This window comes from Mchenga conophoros, linkage group LG3, assembly GCF_057382185.1.
Source record: "Mchenga conophoros isolate Kocher_MC1m ecotype Shallow Benthic linkage group LG3, M_conophoros_male_GT1.1, whole genome shotgun sequence".
In the NCBI taxonomy this organism is placed as follows: domain Eukaryota; kingdom Metazoa; phylum Chordata; class Actinopteri; order Cichliformes; family Cichlidae; genus Mchenga; species Mchenga conophoros.
The window spans coordinates 47,664,331-47,683,814 of record NC_140528.1 but is presented as its reverse complement, the minus strand read 5'-3'; the positions used below and the strand labels follow the sequence as shown (position 1 = coordinate 47,683,814).

The following is a 19,484-nucleotide window of genomic DNA, read 5'->3' as shown; positions in this document are numbered from 1 at the left end:
AAACCGTCTCAGGGACGCTCAACTGCATGCCCATCGTCCTCATCGGGGTCTTGACCTGACTCCAGCTCGTCGCCGTAACAGACTTGTGTGGGCAAATGCTCACATTCGATGGCGTCTGGCACGTTGGAGAGGTGTGCGCTTCACGGATGAATCATGGTTCTCATTGTTCAGGGCAGATGGCAGCTGAGAATGTCCCAGTTCTTGCATGGCCAGCATACTCACCGGACATGTCACCCATTGAGCATGTTCGGGATGTGCTTGACCGGCGTATACGACAGTGTGTACCAGTTCCCACGAATATCCAACAACCTCGCACAGCCATTGAAGTGGAGTGGACCAACATTCCACAGGCCACAATTGACAATCTGATAGACTCCATGCGACGATGTGTTGCACTGCATGAGGCAAATGGTGGTCACACTAGATACTGACCGGTTCTGGGTCCCCAGACCCCCAATAGCGCAAAAAACTGCACATTCCAGAGTGGCCTTTTGTTGTGGGCAGTGTGAGGTACACCTGTGCACTACTCATGGTGTCAGATCAGCATCCTGATGTGGCACACCTGTGAGGTGGGATGGATTATCTCAATATAGCAGATGTGCCCACTACCACACATTTGGACTGATTTGTGACCACTGTTTGGGAGGGATGGTTATATTGTGTATCTGGAATGAATTTTAGGTCTCTACGTCCATCCCATGGGGAATGGGAGCAGTAACAAAGGTGTTGCGTTTATATTTTTGTTGAGTGTAGATACAGAATATACAATATGGATAAATAGGATTGCTCATTTGAGTGAGTATATTGCACACAGCTGGACTAGCCATCGGGCATACCAGGCATTTGCTCGGTGGCACAATAATTTTTTTTTTTTTTTTTTTTTTTGTAATGGTATAAACAATGAAAGGTGGTGGATTGGCCAGATGCTGGCCGGTGTGTAAAAATAACTCAGTTGTTTGGTGGTGGCTATGGCGGAGCTTCCACCGATTCAGTAACATTAGCAAGTGGTGGAGGCCAGCAGGTGGATCAGGGAGAGGGGAGGCAGGAGGAGGAGAGACCCGAGGCAGCCGCCGGTCCGACTTCAGGTAAGAAGTTATGACCTGCAGTCTATCTGGGTCAGATATGAACCAAGTTTAGGTGGAGTTTATTTTCGTTGTGCTAACTTTTTACAGTCAGTTGCAATAATTTGTGCTGCGTACTAGCTAGCATGACAGAGTTTCTATACAGCTGGGTTGGTGCTATGGTGTTACTGATAGTGAACTTTATTTCATTCATAAGGTTAGTTAGTAGAGTTGCCAACCGTCCCGTAAAAAGACGGAATCGTCCCGCGTTCAGAGAAATTATTACGCATTTTGTGTTGAGCTGAGAAGGGACGCAGTTTGTCCCGGACTTTAGCTAGGATGGAAAAATACACAAATGTGGAGTTATTCTGTCATTACGCTGCACAGCTGCCACTTCTTCTTCTCTCATTCTCTCCCCTCCCTCTCCTGTTGTTACTTTAATCATGAAATTGATCAATGATCAGCTGATCAGCTTTTCTCTCTCGTTTGTTTATTGCCCTATTTGCGCCAGATGTCACGCTAAACAACAGCAGCATGTTTAAGCTTGATCAGCTGTTGTTAGAATTGATTTAATATTATTTTATACTATCAGCTGAGGTTTGCTGGAGCCACAGCTGTAAAAAGTGCTGGTCATTATGTCTGTTTGGTTATCTGGTGAGAGGGGAAACATGAAGATGAAACCAGGAGATATCCTTACTGGATCATCAGAGCTGAACAGGTGATGGAGAAACAGGTTTACCTTTTAGGTGACATGAATAAATTGGAGGGAAGTTATGAACTGTTTCTGAGAGACAAATAACACCAGGATCCTTTTCTATGTAGCTGACGGCTGGTAACTGTGCAGGGGCGGGTCTAGCAAAGTTCTGCCAGGGGGCCAGGTGGGGCAGGGAAAGAGGGACAAAAAGAAATACTTTCTTATTTTCGTTTAAAATGTCTGGCGGTTATTAAGTGATTATCTGAAGCTTACAACCAACGTTTTTATGTGACATAAAATGTATAGAAATCATACATATACTAACAAGACAGTTTACATCACTGTCACAACAGTGTTTGTTTTCATTCAAAGGCTTTATGGCTTTAATACCTGGTGAGCCGGTCTCTAGTCAAGCCCTGGCTGTTTTTTTGTCCCAGTCCAGCCCTGGGCACGACACGCAGTGAAATAATCTGAGAAGGTGCATCAAAAAATAAATGGCAAATCAGCTCGCATAGACACATTAGTTGTTCCTCGTCTTAATGACGGTATCTTAGCTAACAACCCCAACTACTAGATTAAACTTGTAATTGGCTAAAAATAACTTAGCCTACTGGTGAGAGGGACATTTTTAGCTTTCCACATTCCGACACTTCAAAAGCTTCAGGAGCTTTCCGCTCAGCACAGCATCAGCACCACGGAAATACACGGACACATCTGTAGACTCGAGACACAATGGATTTTTGGGACTTTCTGGTATATGGACCAATGTTTTATTTTCTGAAGAAACCAGAAATCTTTAATTAGCAGCTAGATTTGTCTCGCATTAACTGGCTGAGTTAATGCCAGTTAATGCAACATCAAAGCAGCTGGAATCAATAGATGTGCGTGTTCATGGAGCTTGCATTTTCACCTGCTGGACATCACTACCTGACAAGTTTAACTGTCTTCAGAACATTGCAGAGGCCTTATTGAAGTATTTGGCTCTACATATCTGTGTGAGCAGATTTTCTCTCACATGAGTCCTCAGGTAGCCGTCTGAATGTTGGACACTCGGAGACCTGTGTCTCTGAATGGGAGACCAAAGATCACATTAACATGTGTGTCTTTGTATTAACAGACATGCCATATTGGCTCAGTTTATTTTTCTTATCATTGTTGTGAGGAGACTATAAATAGCATTTGTATTTTCTGTTGTACAGTTCATTTGCTTTTATGGATAAAAAGTATTTTTTTGTTTCAAAATAGCTGATAACTAAACTGATAATTTTATTGGCATGCTTAATATTTTTACACAACAAAAACTGATTTCTTTTTCACCAAACAAAAAAGAAATACACACTTGTAGGGAATTTAGAAAGACAAGTTACAGTCAGAAATCTGATTATTATCTCATATTATATAAAATGCAAATAACTTGCACATTAAAAAAGAACAAAGACAATAAAAAGAAAAAAAAGAAAAAAAAGTAAAAGTATATGTATGGACTGGTACATGGCACCAAATATGTAAAATGATCTAATATTAGGTTTATATTATAATTAGAATTTTATTAAAATGGAACAATAACACTGTAATGTTCTTTGTGACTGAAAGAGCGCAACTGTCTTTTGGCTCTGAAACACATTTCTCCTTATATGCAGTTATCATAAATTATATGGCCACTAGAGGTAACTAAAGTTCATTTAAAATTGTGTCACTAGGGTCTCTCAACCAATTTCTGCTGTTGTGTTAAAACTGGTGATGACAGGCTCTCTTCTGTGAAATAAGTACAATTCATATTGTCTTTACTATAGCTGCTGTTTTGGATTTGGTTTCATCCATGTAATATATCTTGTAGTGCTGTGTTAGAGATTGTAAATGTCTTACTTGTTTAACTGTGATAAATGAATGCTTAAATGAATAATGTGAGCGTTACTTAATGTTCACTTTTATGCCTCTGAACTGCCTGATTGGAACTGTATTTGAATTTCATTTCTCCTCTTCTCTATTTTCTCCCTCTGTGTATGAATTTTGTATAAAGTGTCATCTAACTCCTTTTTCTTCTCTGTCATTACATCAATCCCATACAACACTGATTTTCTTTCTGTTTCCTTTTCCTCTATTTCTTTTTCAAGGTTTTCCTTCATTTTTTCAAAATTATTTTCTGTTTCAATTCCCTCTTCTTCATTTATTTTGTCAGATGTTTTTTCATTTTGTTCTATTTGTTTAATATTGTTTACCAGCTGACTCTGATTTTCATCATGCTGTTTTTGTAGCTCGAGCAGTTTCAGTTTCAGTTCATAAATATCATTTTCTAAGTCACATTTATGACTCATTAAAAATTGAACCACCATTATCAAATGAAATTTGTCTTCCTCTCCTTCTTTAAACCAAGTGTTGAGGTTTTCTTGTGCCATATCAAAGTCGACAGTGTCACTACTATCTTCTGTGAGATGCAGTGCTTCTCTTTTTTTCTCAGTGAGGGGCTGACACTCTCTGTGATCAGTGGAAATTTTTGTGTTTCTTCCTGTTGTACAAAAAAAGTCATTTAAATTGACAGAAATACATTATTTTGTCTTTCTTTAATAAATAATTGATGATTTTCTTAGTCACTTTATTTTCATTTTTAGTCAAAAAACTGTACCTTGATGTTTTGAACGATATTTCCAGACAACAGAGACAACTGCCAGAATAAGCAGGACTGTCACAACAACACTTATGATGATGTGACCAGCAGAACTGCATGGAGGATTAAATAAATCACCTGTAATGAGAACACACAGAATATCAACAAGTAGCCTGCAGCAATTTTACAAACAAACAAAAAACATATAACTAAATAACTTGTTTTTTTACCTGGAACATGTATGTGTGTCTCTCTGCTCTGGTTGGTGTTCCTCTGTTGGACTCTGCAGGTGATGTTGTTGCTGTGTCTCTTCTCCACAGTCACTCTGCTGCTGACAGTATAGAGGTCATCAGGACCTCTGAGGGTCTCTGCAGGGCCAGCAGAGAGGAGGTTTCCCTCACCGTCCAACCACAGCAGCTCAGGCTCTGGATACCAGCCTGCAGACTCACACTGTAACACCACTTTACTACTGTCCTCACTATTTCTCATTAAAGTGATGATAAGTGATGAAACTACACCTAAAGATTAGGAAAAGAGAAAACACATTAGTGTTGCTACCAGTTACAGTCACCAAAGAGCCAAGTTTAAAATTCTGGGAAATGTATTGACTACTTTTACACCAATCATATTTGAACCACTGAATAGTGACATGAAAAACACTAACTTCTATAATGCCCTGCTGTCAATAAATAAGGTACTGACATTAATTTAGGGGCTTCTTTAACATATCAACAATCAAGCAGTTGTAATGCACTACCGACTGCTTTATTTTTATTTCACTTCAATTCAGCTTTACTTATATAGCACCAAATCACAACAACAGTCAAATCAAGGTGCTTTATATTGCAAGGTAGAGACCTTTCAATAATAAAGAGAAACTGATGATTCCCTATGATCAAGCACATGGCAACAATGGTGTCAAGGGAAAATTGTATTTAGTAGTCAGTATAATCTTTTAGTGATATAAGTTCGCATATGGTAGAATACTGCATGTAGTTATTTGTATTAGGAAATATTCAACCATGTATACTTAGAGGCATATAATCAATTGTGTGTGATCTCTAGCAGGCTGCAGGCTTGGTGTGCACCCCAGGAATGCACCCACACGTCCTGGGAGCATGAGAGTTCGTACCTTGTCTTATTGTTTTATGGTAGGATTAACGTAGTTACGTCTGTTCTAGTCTAAGTGCTTTAACTGCTTGACTTCCTCACCGTGTTATCTAGGGTGAGGCTACCCTCTTCCTGACCAAGGATGTTTTCCCTTTGTGCTTTCATGTATATGACCCTTTGATCAGACACACACACACACACACACACACACACACACACACACACACACACACACACACACACACACTGAAGTATAAAATAAAGACCGGGGCAGTGCTCAGCGCGAGTCTCAGAGACTGCCCTTGCTAGCAAGAACTTCTGTGTGTTTCTTTTCTCTGAGTCTTTACTGAAGAAGTGTTTTAGAATATATTCCTTAACAAATGGGAATGGAAAAATTCCCTTTAAACAGGAAGGAACTTCCAGTAAAACCAGCTTCAGAGAGCGGAATCTGCCATAACTGCTCGATGATGAGCGGAAGAAGACAGGACAAAAAACAGATGATAATTTCCTTCCTTTTGCACACATCAAAAACCACTCAAGGAACAGGAACGACTTTGTTGTCAACCCTGTTATCATCTTCAATGCCCTGTACCAACATAGAGCAGAGCAGCTATCTGAATGCTACCCCAACAGAGGTCTATTATCTTGTTAATAATTTTACCTCCTCACTACGTACGACTCTGGATACTGTAGCTCCAGTGAAAAATAAGGTCTCAAATCAGAAGTACCTGACTGGTATAATTCCTCAAACACATACCCTAAAGCAGATGACTCGTAAGCTGGAGAGGAAATGGCGTGGCACAAATTTAGAGGATCATCATTTAGCCTGGAGAAATAGTTTGCTGCTTTATAAGAAAGCCCTCCATCAAACCATCAACGTGTCTTTTAGACCCCATTCCTACAAAACTGCTCAAAGAAGTCCTGCCATTAATGAATTCTTCGATCTTAAATATGATCAACCTATCTCTAAAAATCGGCTCTGTACCACAGGCCTTCAAGCTGGCTGTAGTTAAACCTTTACTTAAAACGCCATCTCTAGACCCAGCTGTCTTAGCTAATTATAGGCCAATCTCCAACCTTCCTTTCATATCAAAAATCCTTGAAAGAGTAGTTGTCAAACAGCTAACAGATCATCTGCAGAGGAATGGTTTATTTGAAGAGTTTCAGTCAGGTTTCAGAGCTCATCACAGCACAGAAACCGCTTTAGTGAAGGTTACAAATGATCTTCTTATGGCCTCTGACAGTGGACTCATCTCTGTGCTTGTCCTGCTAGACCTTAGTGAAGCATTCGATACTGTTGACCATAATATCCTATTAGAGCAATTAGAACATGCTGTAGGTATTACAGGTACTGTGCTGCAGTGGTTTGTATCATATCTATCTAATAGACTCCAATTTGTGCAATGGAGAGTCCTCTTCACACACTAAGGTTAATTATGGAGTTCCACAAGGTTCAGTGCTAGGACCAATTCTGTTTACATTACATAATGTGCTTGTGCGAATGGGTGTGAATGGGTGAATGCACAAGTTGTGTAAAGCCCTTTGAGTGCTCATAAGAGTGGAAAAGCGCTATATAAGAACCAGTCCATTTACCATTTACCATTTACATTATACATGCTTCCCTTAGGCAGTATCATTAGAAGACATAGCATACATTTTCACTGCTATGCAGATGACACCCAGCTCTATCTGTCCATGAAGCCAGATAACACACACCAATTAGTTAAACTGCAGGAATGTCTTAATGACATAAAGACCTGGATGGCCGCTAACTTTCTGCTTCTTAATTCAGATAAAACTGAAGTTATTGTACTCGGCCCTGAAAATGTTAGAAATATGGTATCTAACCAGATCCTTACTCTGGATGGCATTACCTTGGCCTCCAGTAACACTGTGAGGAACCTTGGAGTCATTTTTGACCAGGATATGTCCTTCAATGCACATATTAAACAAATATGTAAGACTGCGTTCTTCTATTTGCACAACATCTGTAAAATTAGAAATATCCTGTCTCAGAGTGACGCTGAAAAACTAGTTCATGCATTCATTACTTCCAGGCTGGACTACTGTAATTCATTATTATCAGGAAGTCCTAAAAACTCGCTGAAAAGCCTTCAGCTAATCCAAAATGCTGCAGCAAGAGTCCTGACAGGGACTAGAAAGAGAGAGCATATTTCTCCTGTTTTGGCTTCCCTTCATTGGCTTCCTGTTAAATCCAGAATTGAATTCAAAATCCTGCTCCTCACGTACAAGGTCTTAAATAATCAGGCCCCATCTTAGCACTCTTTCACTCCCTCTGCACTCAGTGGGATCCCAGCTGGGTTTAAACACACACAGACGGGTCTTCAGAACAAATACGGACTCTCCATTATGGTGCACGCTCTTTCAGTTATTACTCTCCACAAAGTTTTATCCATCTGACCTTTGGAGTGGTTTGGGGAGACTTTTGAGTGTGAAACTCTTTTCTTGCTGCGTCACGACTGACTTTTTAGCTAACGTAAGCTAAAGTGGCAGTTTCTGTTTTTGTTTTTGACGCTGTCGCCGGTACGAGATTCCGGAATGGCACCACTTACCTCAACATCCAGCTGTGAAAGCTGCATCAACCTGAGCCAAAAAGTGATCGAGCTGGAACAAAGGATATCCACGCTATACCAAATCCAGGGGGCTGAATGCGAACTTGACACGATCCTCCTTGGTGCAAACTCACCGCGGAGAGCTGTGCTTTACCCCGGCTCCTCGGAGAAGAGGACCCACGGCGCGGCTACCTGGGAGTCACTCACGCAGTCCGGCTGGCGCATCTCCATCTGAACACCCCCGGTGTCGCGGCGCGGGCGTCTCAGATGGCCAACAGCCCCCGGTGGCACCTCCTCTCTCCACGCTGGTCCTCGGGGATTCCATCGTCAGGAACGTGCGGATGAGGGGGGCGCTCACGCTGTCATTCCCGGGAGCCACTGTTGTTGACATAGTGGACAGAATTCCCAACATTCTGGCATCCCACCCACAGGTTAACCGGCTCATCATCCACATCGGCACCAATGACATCCCCAAACAGCAATCTGAGCTGCTGAAGTTGGACTTCCTCCAACTCTTCAGCCTCCTTGGTCAGTTGCAGGTGAGTGCTTTTATCTCTGGGCCCACCCCCACCTGTGGCAGAGGGACAGGCCGTTTCAGCCGGCTGCTCAGCCTTAACACCTGGCTTTCCTCCGCCTGTGTCTCCCACGGCTTGGGTTTTATTAACAACTTTGATGCCTTCTGGGAGAGGAGGCATCTTTTTGGGGCAGACGGGCTCCACCTCAACGCCTGGGGACGCCGTTTGCTGTCCGCCAATTTGGCATTTGGCGTACAGCACTCCCGCACATCGCCCTGTCACTACCCCAAACTGACATTACCTGCTGATCTGTCTGCCACTGACTGATGTTCCCCTGGTCCCAGCTCCTATATTTGTTCCACTTTTAACAGTAATACACAAAACTCTGGACTAGGACCTCTCTCTCCCACAGTCAACACAATACCCGTCATAATCACAAACAGAGAGCAACAGAATTATCATAAATCCAGTAACTCCAAAAACATTAATAACCTCCGGCCTCTTCAAAAATATCAACATCCATTCAACTCTATTGTCAAAAATCCACCAGACTCAATCAGTATGGCACTTTTAAATGTCCGCTCTCTGTGGAACAAGTCTTTTATTATTAATGATTTAATTTTAGATAATAAACTTGACTGTTTATTTTTAACTGAAACATGGCTGGGTTCGGATGCACCAGTTGTTCTCACTGAGGCCTCCCCACCAAATTTTAATTTCTCTTTTTCTATTAGAAGTGGTAAGAGAGGTGGTGGGACTGCATCTTTAGTCAACAACACACTCACCACCAAACAAATTTTATTTGATCATTTTACCACTTTTGAATTCCATGCTATTGTTTTCAGCAGCCCTCCAGTTTTATCTGTCACAATTTATAGACCACCTAAAGACAGCGCCGCTTTTATCAAGGAATTCACAGAATTTTTAACAAACATACATTCAAACTATAATATGATAATTTTAACCGGTGATTTTAACCTGCACATAGATAATCCTTCTGACCCTGCAGCAAAAGAATTCTTAAACATTCTTCACTGTTTGGATTTTATCCAGCACGTCACGCAGCTGACTCACAACAGAGGACACACTCTGGACCTGGTCATCACCCATGGGCTGTCCACCAGCGTGTCCTCTGTTGTTGACTTGGCTGTCTCTGACCACTACTGTGTGTTTTTTAACATCACCGGTTTTATTCAGCGGGAGACCTCGGTGCGAACTGTGAGGAGGCGCTATCTAACCTCTGAAGTGGCTGCAAATTTTACCAGGGTTTTAGACGAATGCCCCCCTGTGATTTTACCTGCACCCTGCGATTTGATTTTTAATTATTTCAACAGCAAACTGAAGAAAAGCCTTGACTCCGTTGCTCCACTCACCACCAAAAAGATTAACGTAAAACATGCATCACCCTGGAGAAACGAAGAAGTCAAAAAACTCAAAAGAAATTGCAGGGCAGCAGAAAGGAGATGGAGGAAAAATAAAAATACTATCAACCATCAAATATTTTGGGAGCAACTTAAAATGTACAATAATACATTAAGGAATTCAAGAAATTCATACTTCGCCAAAATAATCAGTATTAACAAAAATAATCCCAAGGTCCTCTTTTCCACCATAGATCATTTATTTAACCCTGATTTTAAAAGCTCCAAAAGAACCCCCACAGACTCGCTCTGTGAGCAGTTTGCAGACCACTTCAGGGGAAAGATCAGCGCCATCAGATCTGATATTTTATCTAATCGCGATATGATTTTAAACACATCTGAGGGCTCGATTGTACCTGAGGAGACACTGGACAGCTTTGTCCTGGTTAATGCTGAGAACCTTCAGAAAGTTTTCTCCACAGTGAGACCCACCACATGTCTTTTAGATCCAATCCCTTCTTCACTCTTTAAAACACTTTATGGATTTTTTGAGGCTGAGCTTTTATACATGATGAATTGCTCTCTTCAGTTGGGTGTCTTCCCTGCTGCCTTTAAAACGGCGGTGGTGAGGCCCCTTCTGAAGAAGAGCAATTTGGATTGTAATGATGTAACTGGGACTCCCAAAAGCTCTCAGTCCTGGTGCTACTGGATCTAAGCGCAGCCTTTGATACAGTAGACCACGCTATTCTTTTAAACAGACTGCAACACATGGTGGGCCTCTCTGGTGCTGTACACAACTGGTTCACTTCCTATCTCTCTGACAGATCTTTTATGGTGAGTATGGATACATGCTCCTCTAAGATCCATAAAATGACATGTGGTGTGCCTCAAGGGTCGGTTCTAGGCCCTGTACTTTTTAATTTGTATATGCTCCCTCTCGGCAGTGTCATCAGGAGGCATGGAGTGAACTTCCACAGTTACGCTGATGACACGCAGCTGTACATCTCCGTGTCTCCTGATGACACCAGACCAATGGATGCCCTTTTTAACTGTATCTTAGATATACGATCTTGGATGGCAGAAAACTTTTTACAGCTTAACCAGGACAAGACTGAAGTTTTAATCGTCGGTCCTGAGGATCAGAGAGAGAAACTCTTGTCTAAATTAGAGGCATTTTCGCTACGTCCTTCGCTACAAGTGAAAAACCTGGGTGTTATTTTCGACTCTGAGCTTGGTTTTATCCCACATGTTAAACATGTAACCAAAATTGGATTTTATCATCTAAAAAATATAGCCAGAGTCCGCCCTATTCTCTCTCGGGCCAACACGGAGATGCTGATGCATGCTTTCATTACCAGTCGCATTGATTACTGTAATGCCCTGCTCTCTGGTCTTCCTAAGAAGAATATTTCAACTTTACAACTTTTGCAAAACTCGGCAGCTCGTGTGCTGACGAAGACCAGAGGGCGGGCCCACATTACACCGGTTTTAGAATCGCTGCACTGGCCCCCCGTGTGTTTCAGGATCGATTTTAAAGTTCTTTTATTGGTTTTTAAATGTCTTAATGGTCTTGGGCCTTCTTATCTCTCAGATCTGCTTTTACCATACGAACCCTCGCGGTCCCTGAGGTCCTCTGGTACTGGCCTTTTGATTGTTCCTAAAGTCAGGACACATACTCACGGAGAGGCAGCTTTTCAGTGGTATGGTCCTCGTCTGTGGAACAGCCTGCCGGAGGAGCTCAGGGCCGCAGAGAACGTACATGTTTTTAAGAACAGGCTCAAGACCCACCTTTTTAATTTAGCTTTTACTTAGCGTTTATTTATTTTATGCTTATTTATTCTATCCTGTTATTCTATTATTAATTTAGGATTTACCTAATATTTTTTGATTTTATTCTTATTCATTTTTTAATCTTCTTACTCTATTTATATTTATATTTATATTGTATCCTGTTCTTATTTATTTTATCATTTTACCCTGTATATATCGTATTGTGTCATATCTCCAGTGTTTCCTCGGAGGGCGCTCTCTGCACCGGGGCTGTGATTGACCGTGGCTGCTGGGTCTCTGGGGGTCCTCTCAGCCTGGCTGGGGGGCTCCTTTGCCTCCCTCCTGCTGTGTGCCCAGCCTGGAGGCTGCGGTCTGTGACCGGCTCCCGGTGCAGACGGCTCCCTGTTATAGTGTTTCCTCACTTGGCTCATGCGAGCCCAGCCCAATTTTTACTCTTTAAGTGTGCGTGTGTGTGTATGTGTGTGTGTGTGTGGGGGGGTAGGGTGGGGGGATATATGTGTATTGAGAGTGTGGGGAGTGAGTTGGAGGGTGGGGTGGGCTGCTTTTAACTATGTAAAGCACTTTGTGCTACATTTTTTTTTGTATGAAAAGTGCTTTATAAATAAAGATTGATTGATTGATTGATTATCTTAATGACCTTGTAGTACCATATCACCCTATTAGAGCACTTCGCTCTCGCACTGCAGGCCTACTTGCTGTTCCTAGAGTATTTAAAAGTAGAATGGGAGGGAGAGCCTTCAGTTTTCAGGCCCCTCTTCTGTGGAACCAGCTTCCAGTTTGGATTCGGGAGACAGACACTATCTCTACTTTTAAGATTAGGCTTAAAACGTTCCTTTTTGCTAAAGCATATAGTTAGGGCTGGACCAGGTGACCCTGAATCCTTCCTTAGTTATGCTGCAATAGGCGTAGGCTGCCGGGGGATTCCCATGATGCATTGAGTTTTTCCTTTCCAGTCACCTTTCTCACTCACTATGTGTTAATAGACCTCTCTGCATTGAATCATATCTGTTATTAACCTCTGTCTCTCTTCCACAGCATGTCTTTCATCTTGTTTTTCTTCTCTCACCCCAACTGGTCGCAGCAGATGGCCCCGCCCCTCCCTGAGCCTGGTTCTGCCGGAGGTTTCTTCCTGTTTAAAGGGAGTTTTTCGTTCCCACTGTTGCCAAAGTGCTTGCTCATAGGGGGTCATATGATTGTTTGGTTTTTCTCTGTATCTATTATTGTAGGATCTACTGTACAATACAGCATATAGTCGCCTTGAGGCGACTGTTGTCGTGATTTGGCACTATATAAGTAAAATGGAATTGAATTGAATACAACAAGCCCTGTCCTCAAATGGCCATGCCACAACCATCAGAAGCCAAATGATTTCCTGCCTATATATCCCTGTCTCAGGCACAAAAGGGACAGCCCAAACAATAGATCAATCTCTTCTGACCAGGCAAGCAGCACCAAGACCCTTTTAATCAAGTAGTTTTAATGTTGGACCTAACACATTGTCTAAAACTGCTTATCAGCTACCTTTGTACTTCCATTTGATAAATGGTGCCACCTTACCAACACTAACTACAATAAAACAAAATAAGACACCACTTTTGATATTGTTATTGATTGCATTCATTGCAGCTGTCTTTCACTCATAAATTAAAGATAGCTTGTAATAATAAGTCAACCTTTCCCAAATTTATTCCAGTACTAATGCTGAGAGCAACAACAAGGATTCATTTGTTTTAATTGTTAACAATAATTTTGAATGGATTCAATATATATGTAATAAAACAACAGAATGCAAAAAAAAAACTAGAGCAAAAATGTTTGTGGAAATTGATTTAAATAAACATTGGCTCACTTTGTAAAATAGAATAAAGCGGCCACAGTGTGTCTTTTAGCTGAGAAAACACTTCATCTAAAAATGGAAATTAATAATTTTCCCTTTCAGTGATGATGTGTAGATTTTTCTTTCCAGTTTGTCATCATTTTGAGCACAAATATTTACTCTACACTGAATGCACATTGTTATTGGTTTGATTTTAGTGTTATTCTGTATGTTCTTTTGCATATATGTGTTAAATGATTTTACCCTTATGATTTTTTACTACTATCATTGTACTTTTTCTAAACTAAATAATGACTGATGATTTCTAACATCAGATATCATTTTGACCTTTCTGTACAAAGACTATATCTCCACTTACCAACAACAAGCTCAACACTGGTTTGTCCACTAAGGGCAGGAATGAAGCATTTGTATGATCCCCTATCTGACAGTTTCACTTTGGAGAGTTTTAGTGAAATGTCTCCGAGCTTCAGGTTGTTAATGGGTAGTGATGTTCTTTCCATGTAGGCTTCATTTTTTTTATTCACGAGCTCCACGCCGTCCCGCCAAACATGCACAAATTTAGGTGTGAGGTCAGATCGTGTCCACTCTACTGTCATATCAGCAGCATTCACAGCAGGATCCAGATGGCATGGTAACACAGTGTCATCACCAACTATTGCCACAACTGGCTCAGATGGACCAACCACCCGAGACACACCTAAAGGAAAATTACAAATACGTGTTAAACATGTTAAAAAAAAAAAAGGTTCGGAAGCCCAGGTGATGTAACTCTTTTAAATTTGCTGTTTTACTCTGTGACATAAATTAAACGGCTGATATTTAATTAAAAACATAAATATCTGTGTAATTAATAGAATTAGATGTTTTGTATAATTTGTGTAACTTCATGAACATAAGACTTATTTACCTCCACAAAACTGAAAGAAAAAAATAGAGTGATGAAAAAGAAAGACACAGATGGCCCCAAGTGGCATTTTACAGCAACGTCCATCCTTCAGGCAAAACATTGTAGAAGTTTGAAGACTGAAATGAAAAATATGGGAAAAAAATCATAAAGAAATTGCATATTAATCATACAAATAATCACTATAAACAATTATGATTTGGCTTTTCACATCACAATTGTAGACATATAAAACATATTGAGGCAACTGTCATTGTGTCATTGTGTGTGTGTCAACTACCAAATTAACAAATTGAAAACAAATCTTTTTCTGGCCAGATGCGTGGCAGCACTTCTGCTATAATTTTGTTTGTATTTAACAAAATTAAAAATGCAGACATAAGTGTACATATTAGTTTCTGACTGCTAGTGAAAATTGTTTTCTTTACAAATACCTCTCTCATTGAACCAACAGAGCCAATCCCTCAACATGTTTGTACTCTCTGCTCATATTGCCTTCATATGAATAAATTTTTTGAATTAAAAGAATGTATTTGGACATTGCACTCAGCAACAAACAAATCCTCCCTAACAAAAAAGTGACTTCAAGGGCCAAATTGTGTTATATTTCTTCAATATACGGGCCGCAAGTAGGGGTGACGTGGGCCGCAAGAGGCCCCCGGTCTGTGAGTTTCAGACAGCAGCTTTAATTGGATGATCATACGACACAGATGCTAAAATTGTAGAATGTGTTCTCAGTTATAATTCTCCATACATGTATTTTTCAGGGGTATAACAACTTAACCTTCCTCTCGTGTTAGCTTTCTGTTATCATCTCTTATGTTAGCGGGTCGGTTTTGACCCGTGAATTAAATCAGCTATAAAATATACTAAAAACAATAAGTTATCATCCAATTTGTTTCTCATCTCTTGGTTACCTTGTTAGGCTTCCTTATCCATGAAAATGTTGGTTTTAATACTTTTGGCGTGGGCCTCTGGGTCTTTTTTTGTCACTGTACCCCTCGATTTCAATTTTAAAAAAATTGTAAAATTAACCTCAAGAGAATCATATTAATAAATAAAAGGTTTCTGTGTTACCTGAGTATTACTGAGGGGTATAGGACACATCTCTTAAATAAATCTGTTTTATTGATTTTTTTCATTTTAAGATTAATAACTAAAATGACATCTATGGTGTTACGGGTCAATTTCGACCCATAGACATTTACATCAAGAAAAGACAAAAAAAGGTTGTTTTTTTCAGCAGTAGACCTTTAATATAAACTGAAAAAAAGAAAAAGTCCACTCCTCCTTTGTTTTGGTTATAGCCGTGGGTAATTGTGGGCTTTTTATCACTTCCCAATGATACAGCTTCACCTCAGTTTCCTTTGTGAAGTTCTTGTCCGTGGTCATATCTGGTAAAAAATAAAATAAAATATCACAGCTGATCCTGCAGTCCAGTGGTCATATGGAGGACCACACATTTTCATTGTTTCTTCTCAGGAGTGCCACTCGCAGCTTTGACTGTGAAAATCTGTACATTCCAGGCATAGTTGGTTTTTGCATCACAGGCTTCCCAGATTTTTCTGCCGTTTTTCCCTGGCTTACTGGGTATATATTGCCGGAAGGGGCATTTTCCTCAAAAAGTGGACAAGACGTTCATCCACTGTCACTGGCCCTGGGATGAACATCAGTGGAAGAAACTGCACCCATCTCTCCCAGACATCCCTGATGGGAGCAAGCTTGTCAGACCTCGGTCTGATCTCTCTGTTGTCAAATCTGAGGACTCTTGAATCAAAATGATATCAAATGTGTGAAGTGACATCGTTGCCCAGAAAATGTTTCTGCCTGTCGATGCATCCCATAGACCAGGGCTGCCCAATCCCAGTCCTCGAGAGCTACTATCCTGCAGCTTTTAGATGCATCCCTACTCCAACACAGCTGAATCAAATGGTTTGATTACCTCTTCAGCATGCCATCATGTTTGGCAAAGGCCTGATAACAAGCCATTCATTTGATTCAGCTGTGTTGGAGTAGGGATGCATCTAAAAGCTGCAGGATAGTAGCTCTCGAGGACTGGGATTGGGCACCCCTGCCATAGACGATCAGTGGCCTCATTGCAGCATCTGTACACTCCAGCAAGAAGAACACCAATGAAAGCATCCAGGTATTCCTCATCATGTCGCCATGGACTTTTTTTTCCTTCAAGGTTTATCATAGTAATGATGATTCTTTCTAGTGACAATGGCATAAATATCTCAAAACATCTCTTGATGTCACTGACTTTGGTCAGAGGAAACCTTGTGATTCCAGGGGTCATTTTGATGACATTTGCAGCAGCTGCCCTGCCATGTACATCATGAGGTACTGAGCTCCAAAAGATCTTACCATTTTTGGACTTGAATCTTTCAGCAGGAGTAGCTTCAGCACCAGCGACCTCCACCTCTGATCAGATGTGTCTGTGTCTTCTGGATGATAGTCCACATTGTCTTCCTCCTTAGAAACCTGCCCATCTGAATCGCTATGCTGCTCTGTGTCCTCTCCTTCATTTTCACCAAAAATATGATCCTGAACTTGGCTCACTGTGAATCTTCTTCTCATTTTTTGTATGCTGCAAATTGTAAATGTGCACTCTGGAAGTCAAATGGCCACTCAAATAGTGAATTCACCTCACATGCCCGTGTTTATTTTGTTTTGTTTTTGTGCAGGTATACTGCAAAAAACATGCAAAATAAGAATCCCCTAAAGCTCATATGATTAGGAGAGGTGCTTGCTGTAAGTGTTTTAGCTGACAGTGCACTTATGATTTCAGTTTTGGCTTTAATTATTGCTTTATACTCATAATATTATACCTGGGTCGAAACCGACCCTAACAACACAAAGGTCATAATTTTAACTAGGGCATTTTATAATTTAGTGAAAATATTTTTTTTTGGTTTTATTTTGTAGAAATAGAGGTTCCTGACAAAGTCAAAAAGCCTTGATACAATAAACAAATCTATGTGGTTTTTTTATGCATTTGAAATTTAAAATGGGTCGGTGCCGACCCTAACACGAGAGGAGGGTTAAAACACTACAAAGGCTGAACAGTTAAGTCCAGGCTACATGGTTCACACAGTCAGCTTGATATGCTGTTGATAAATCTCTCTCAGAGTGGCAGTGCCTGTGCCATTTATTTATATAATATTGATACTTCATTTGTAAAATATTATATTGCATATCAAATGTACCAATGAGAAAACATATTAAATATTATGACACTCATATATATCTTATATACACATTTATATCAACTTTTATTCTGTGGTCTACTTTCCCCTAGCTCTCCAGTCACAATATCATATGACATGACTTCAAGCACTTTTGCATCCTCCTTTCAAGGTCTGTGTGCAGAAGGCAGGAACCAGAAGCAGACTCCAGGATGTAAAACTTAAACTCAAAAAACCTAAGCTTTATTGCTTGCACAAGTCAAAATAAAACCAAACCGGAAAAACTGTGAACAGAACACACAGGTGAGTATAAGGGTACTTATACTCGGAGGAAAACACGGACAATAAATACAAGGAGTAAACGAGGGAATGAGGGCCAGGAGGGAAACACAGATGACAGTAATTAAACAGGTGAGACCGGGGAGACGTAAAACTAGAAACACTGCCATGGGTCAAGGGACCGTCAAAGTAAAACAGGAAACACACGACAGAGGCAAGGACTTCACACTGAACAAAGGGACCACGGAGCACAGAGACAACAGTGACATGACATACAAAACAGAAACCAAAACACAAGTAATCATAAACCACAATGAAATCACGGATTAATAATAATAAAAAAACAAAAGTCAAAACACTGGGTCACCGACCCAGGACCGTGACACTCCATATTCACTCGGTCAGATGTAGAAAACAAACAACAGACTAAAAGGTTTGGACAGATTGAACAAATGATTAAAAGCATTTTATGCAACCAATCATTTCCCTACTGATCATTTTAAATGAAATTTAAAGTATTATTAAAGCCTACTTGCCTCACAGGATGCAGTCAGTTTCTCTGTCAAAGTCCACTGAAATGACCTCATCTGTTAATCATTGATCTGTACCTTGTTTGATATGGCATATCAGAGCATTTAGAGTTTACTGGCTGTGTTGCCTGCGTGGACGTGTCCTACCCTCTTTCCAGCCTTATGTACCACCTTTGTGTAGAGCTGTTTCTCCACAGAGAGGAGGTACTCTGGCAATTAGTACTTAAGGCCAGAGAGCCTTTGTGTTATAGCCTGTGGACTGAGATTGTTCTTGTAAAATCTTTCAACCTGGACAATCTCTTTAGATATATTTTGGCAAGCTTTCAAATAATTTATTTTCCAAAAAGGAGGAATGTTGTCTCATTTCACTCTGTACTGTATCACTGTACATGGCTGAAATGACAATAAAACTTGATATACTAAACAGTATATGAATGGGACATTGGTGGTGATTAAAGTTTTGGACAACCATCAGCAACAAAACTGATTTCACTGCATTATTTTGTTTTTGTAGTGCCAAATACTCCTTCTTGACACCTACGTGTACAAAAATGCCCCCATTAACTTCCATTAAAACCACATTTTTTTATCCTCTCTGCCATTTTAGTATAAAACCATGCATTCTGTAATGTCACTATTTCATTTTGAGGAAAGGTTGTGATGTTTAAATACACAGGAGGTGACGAGGGGACGGAAAACACATGGGGACACAGCTGATACATGTGTCCCTATGACCATGTGGCGTGATGACATAACAGGAAAAAATGTGAACCTAAAACAATGAACACAGAACACAAGACCTCTTCAAAGTAAAACAGGAACCATAAGACACAGACATTACCCGATATGATAAGAGCGTGAGCAGTACTTGGTATTTATTACTGTATTTTTTTTTTCCATTGTGCAATATGTTGTTTTTTTTCCAGATGTGCCATTTCCGCGCAAAATAAGCAATTTCCATAGTCGTTCCACCCTTATTTATTATTTATTATATTCTAGTGTACATAGTGTTCCCCTCTCTCTCTCTCTCTCT

The 19,484-nt window shown here is 40.5% G+C and overlaps 2 protein-coding genes across 2 annotated transcripts; one reads left to right on the top strand and one right to left on the bottom strand.

The window, feature by feature from the left end:
- Window positions 1–2,740: 2,740 nt before the first annotated feature.
- On the bottom strand, window positions 2,741–14,576 carry LOC146579080 (butyrophilin subfamily 1 member A1-like). Its single transcript, XM_085260925.1, has 5 exons — window positions 14,458–14,576; window positions 13,906–14,247; window positions 4,591–4,878; window positions 4,379–4,498; window positions 2,741–4,261 (listed from the first exon to the last, which is right to left on the bottom strand). Exons 1-5 carry the CDS (start codon window positions 14,555–14,557, stop codon window positions 3,684–3,686), a joined length of 1,428 nt encoding a protein of 475 aa, XP_085117051.1. The 5' UTR covers window positions 14,558–14,576; the 3' UTR covers window positions 2,741–3,683.
- Window positions 8,385–12,566, top strand: LOC146579081 (uncharacterized). Its single transcript, XM_085250345.1, has 3 exons — window positions 8,385–8,810; window positions 10,607–11,561; window positions 12,397–12,566. Exons 1-3 carry the CDS (start codon window positions 8,385–8,387, stop codon window positions 12,564–12,566), a joined length of 1,551 nt encoding a protein of 516 aa, XP_085106471.1.
- Window positions 14,577–19,484: the final 4,908 nt, after the last annotated feature.